A 4280-nucleotide genomic window follows, 5' to 3' on the forward strand; every position below is an offset into this window, starting at 1 on the left:
AGGGAGACTTATCCTTGTCTGCCGGGCCAGGGAAGTCCGCTCCTGGAAAGTGACCTTTAAACTGAGACCGGCTGAGTAGGAATTGGTCGGGGGAGAGCCGCGCGACCTCTTGCCTTTCCTGGCAGTTTCCCGAATCCCAGGAGAAGGGGGGTGGAGGAGATGCGACAGGAACCACGAGTCCCCACTACGTGGCGGGCTTTGAACCCGGCAGGGTGGGTTCCACTGGACAGCCGCGCTGTCATTCAAGACCACCAGGGTCCACAGCACCGCGTGGGCCAGGGCCGCGCGTGGCGCCGAGGATCCGGGTCGATCCAGTTCCTCGGAGTTCGGCGGAAGGAGGCAGACAGATTGGGCTTTCAGCGAATGGTGGCCGCGTGGGGGCCAGGAATGCGTACCTCTGGATGCTGTCTTGGGCAGCGCGGAGGCGGCTTGGAGGACCAAGTGTAAGAAGGACGGGCCAGAGCGGCTAACTCGGGAGGACCCAGAGATGCTCGGGATCCCGGAGTTGCCATCGAAACCGCTAATGTTCGGTCCCTCTATTCTTCCGCAAGACATCAGCCTAGCGCGCAAGCCTGGGGAGTGGCTTTTCCACGGCGCGGACTCTCGCGCCCTCCGGCGGCCTCTCTCGAGAACTACACTGTCCTTGTCCACGCGGGATGCAAATAAAGATTTCTTCTTCAAACAAACAGGAAGTGCCTACGGAGGCCGGGCAGGCGGCGGGGCAGGGGCCGGGCATGAAGCCGGGCGGTGACCCGAGCGCGGACGGCGGCGGTGGCGGCGATGAGCGACATAGTGGAGAAGACGCTGACGGCCCTGCCGGGACTCTTCCTGCAGAACCAGGGGCTTGGTGGGCCCGCGGCCGGCAAGGCGTCTTTCTCTTCACGACTGGGCGGCCTTGTCCGCGGCATCACCGCGCTCACCTCCAAGCACGTAGGTGCCGGCCCGGCGGGGAGGTCAGGGACGCCCAGGGGACGTCCCCGCGCTTGGAGGCCCTGGTCCGGCGGCGAGCCGACGGGGCGCGCCCTCCCGCAGGGCTCAGGGACAGCGATTGTGTCCGTCCGTCTTTGCTTCTGTCTGGAAGCGTCTCTTTCTTACCCGGAATGACAACTGGGAGGCCGGGTTTCCACAGTTGGCCCTGACACTGACTCATTATGATCTGGAGACAAATCTAATTTTTGAGCCTCTATGTGTTTCTTGAACCTCTATGTGTTTCTTGAACGTCGAAGTGGGAAAGTGTCAATACATACTTCGTAGGTTTCGAGGATTAGATGAGACATCAAGTGTGTGAAAATACCAAGTGCGATAGAAGTGTCAGCACCATTCACCTTCTACAAAGTTTCTTTCCCTATTCAGTTCTTTCCCCTAGTTCTTTCAACTGCTAGATGTCACACACGGGTACAGACCCTACTATATGAACCCGTTGTTGAATATCTTTGAGGAGCTTGGGGTTTTTAGGTTAAACCAATGAGTAGGGAAAAGAGAAAAAGTAATTCTCCCCAAATATAAAATTTGCTGAGTAAGTCACTGCCTCAGATGGACTTTGAAAATGAGCACTTATAATAGAAGTTCCTAAATCCCCACAAACTTTTGGTAGTTGTACAGATTGTGTAAGATACTGATTCAGGGAGTTTATGTCCTTAAAAATATTATGTTATGTCATAATTTCAAACATTTATGAAAGAGGTTATGTGTTAGACACCAAGGAAACAGTAAAACACATTTACTTTTCCCAAGGACTTGGTCATTCATCTTGGGTTTAAGAAAAGAATACACAGTATACAATGAAATCAGTGCCTCAAGAGAAGAAAAGACAAAGAGAAGGTTTTTTGTTCAAAGTGCTTTGAGTGTTTAAATTTTTTTTTTTTAAACAAATAAAATGATGCTATAGAGGAGAGGGGCTGCTTCACATTCCAAATTCATAATTTGTGGACTTAATATTGTTTATCTTAATGGTTTATCCTTTGTTAATTTCTATGAGATGCTGAGTGAAATTTTTAAAAAATTATTTTTGGTCTTTAATTGCAGTTTGTATGTAAGGTATCTAAATGTGGCAGTACTTCACTAGTAGTTTCTGATTAGCCACCTAGTGGACATCTGCTAATTCAGTGTGTAATTCAAAGATAACATTACATTAGCCAAAAAATGGGGCCAATTTTCAAATGCTTAAGGAGGTAAAATGCAACGCAGACCACATCAATGTATTTATTGTGTGTGTTAGAGAGAGATGGGAAGTGAGGAATAAGGAGAATAGGATAATGTAAGGGGAAAAGACCGATTTCCGTTTCTGCCGCCTTCTCTTCTTTCATGAAGATTTTCATTTTAAGGGACATGTAAGAACCTTATCTTGGGCCAGTACACGAAGAATTTCCTTTCTACTTTCTCTCTACTGTTAATGTTTGTTTTAAAAACCATTTTTTTTTTCTGCTAAACTGTCCTTAAGGGAACAGTAACTGAGCAAAGAAAAGAGGAATGGTGGATTAGATTGGAAATATTTATTGTTTCCAGGAATGATTCTGAGGGTTGGAGAAATGTCTTTAGGCAAATCTTAAGCACATAAATTTTATAACTCTCCTTTAAAATAATGTTTCTTGTTTATTGCAAGTATTATAAATTATATTTCGCCTTTAAAAATACTATTAGTTAAAAAAAGTTATTTATGCATTTAAATATTTTCACTTTTATAGGAGGAAGAGAAGTTAATCCAGCAGGAATTGAGTAATCTGAAAGCAACTGTTTCTGCTCCTACAACAACTCTGGTAAGTTTGCATAGTCAGTGCCATAGTCTTATCTCCTAAAACACCTTATTTGGAATTTGAAATCTGGTCTACTCTGGACTCGATAGTGGCATCTAACTGATCAGTTGCTAAAATCCAATTTGTCATAGTCACAATCAGTTATGGATGGTAGCAAGTCCAATATTAACTATATTTTGTTTTTTACTATCGACTGTCTGCAGCGGAGCAAGACTTGCTTGACCGATGTCAATTTAGTGCCAATATGAAGGTAATTACATAAATGTGGTAATACTCCTGAGACCCCAGTGCCAATCTTATTGTTTTAATGTTGTGCATTGGGAAAAGATTAGGATATATCATTTAAAATAACATTTCCAGACCTGAATTGATATATTGTAGATCTCATTTTACTATTATACATCTTGGAGTATAGATTGACAAGGTAGAAAAATGATTTCCTTGTTATAAAACTAAATGTATTGCCCAGCAGCTAAATTACAATCTGGTTGTTTTTAAAATTGGTTCCATACAGGTTGATTTTTCCAATGACATTCATTTCAGCAACTATTTAATGAGTGGCTACTATATGCAGGTCTTACTGTAGGGCTGCCCCTACATAGTTAGATTAAGATCAAAGTGTTTTTTCTTTCTAATTTTAATGTGATTTCACATAATGAGATTTTCTCTGAGAAACATTTATTCAGCAAATATTTAGTGAGTGTCTTCTGTTTGTAAGTCACTGTGGGAATGTTCTCCCTCTAATAAAAATATTGGGGTGATCATTTTGCATGAGTACCATGAGCAAGTACACGAATAACACTTGTAAAGTCTGAGAGAATGTATATTTCCTTTTATCATAATATGTGGACAAATGAAACTCAAAATGTAGCTAATCTGATATCTCTGTGTACATATGTATATGTGTTTGCGTGTATACGTATGTGTATGTATGTGTATTTATAAAATCATTGTGTTTCATGGTACTTCATAAAAATGTTAAGCAGAAATGGTTTCTCTCTTTTTACTCTGCTAGATTTCCATTTTCTATAATTGGCATCAGTAAATACAGCCTTTCTTGCTACCAGGCATAAACTGTTGAGGATAGAACTAAGATAAATAGGTAGAAGTTAGGGAGCCGGAGTTTGGAAGGAAGAGTTTATAAATATGGCCATCCATATCTGGGCATGCCTTATAGGTTATTTTGCCTCTAGAGTAGTCATGAAGAGTTTGGGTGAGTTCGTTAGAGAATTCCAGCATTAGGGAATACACTTTCTTCTCTAAAAATAAGAGAATAACAATGTATGCAATATAATTTAACTTAAAGTTTATAATGACTTTTGAAAAACTCTGAGATAAAGTGTTACAAAACCGAGGTTGATACAAAATGGCTTAAATGAACTCTTTCTACTCTTTATTGATTTAGATGCCCTTTGAAGTGGGACTTCCAGTATCTTAATTTTTTTCCTGGTATTTAGTAGTCGTAATGTGCTAATTAATTGACTTTTATTACCTTAAACACAAGTGACCTGAATTAAATCTTATTCC

General features: G+C 41.9%; 1 protein-coding gene across 1 annotated transcript in view; it reads left to right on the forward strand.

The window, feature by feature from the left end:
• Window positions 1-678: 678 nt before the first annotated feature.
• Window positions 679-4280, forward strand: part of AP4E1 (adaptor related protein complex 4 epsilon 1 subunit) — a 71501-nt gene continuing 67899 nt past the window's right edge. Inside the window, exons 1-2 of the mRNA XM_023527718.1 lie at window positions 679-930; window positions 2685-2756. Coding sequence (XP_023383486.1) covers window positions 781-930; window positions 2685-2756 — 222 coding nt within the window. The 5' untranslated portion in view covers window positions 679-780. The remainder of the gene's footprint in view (window positions 931-2684; window positions 2757-4280) is intronic.

Source organism: Pteropus vampyrus, unplaced genomic scaffold, assembly GCF_000151845.1.
Source record: "Pteropus vampyrus isolate Shadow unplaced genomic scaffold, Pvam_2.0 Scaffold19, whole genome shotgun sequence".
In the NCBI taxonomy this organism is placed as follows: Eukaryota; Metazoa; Chordata; class Mammalia; order Chiroptera; family Pteropodidae; genus Pteropus; species Pteropus vampyrus.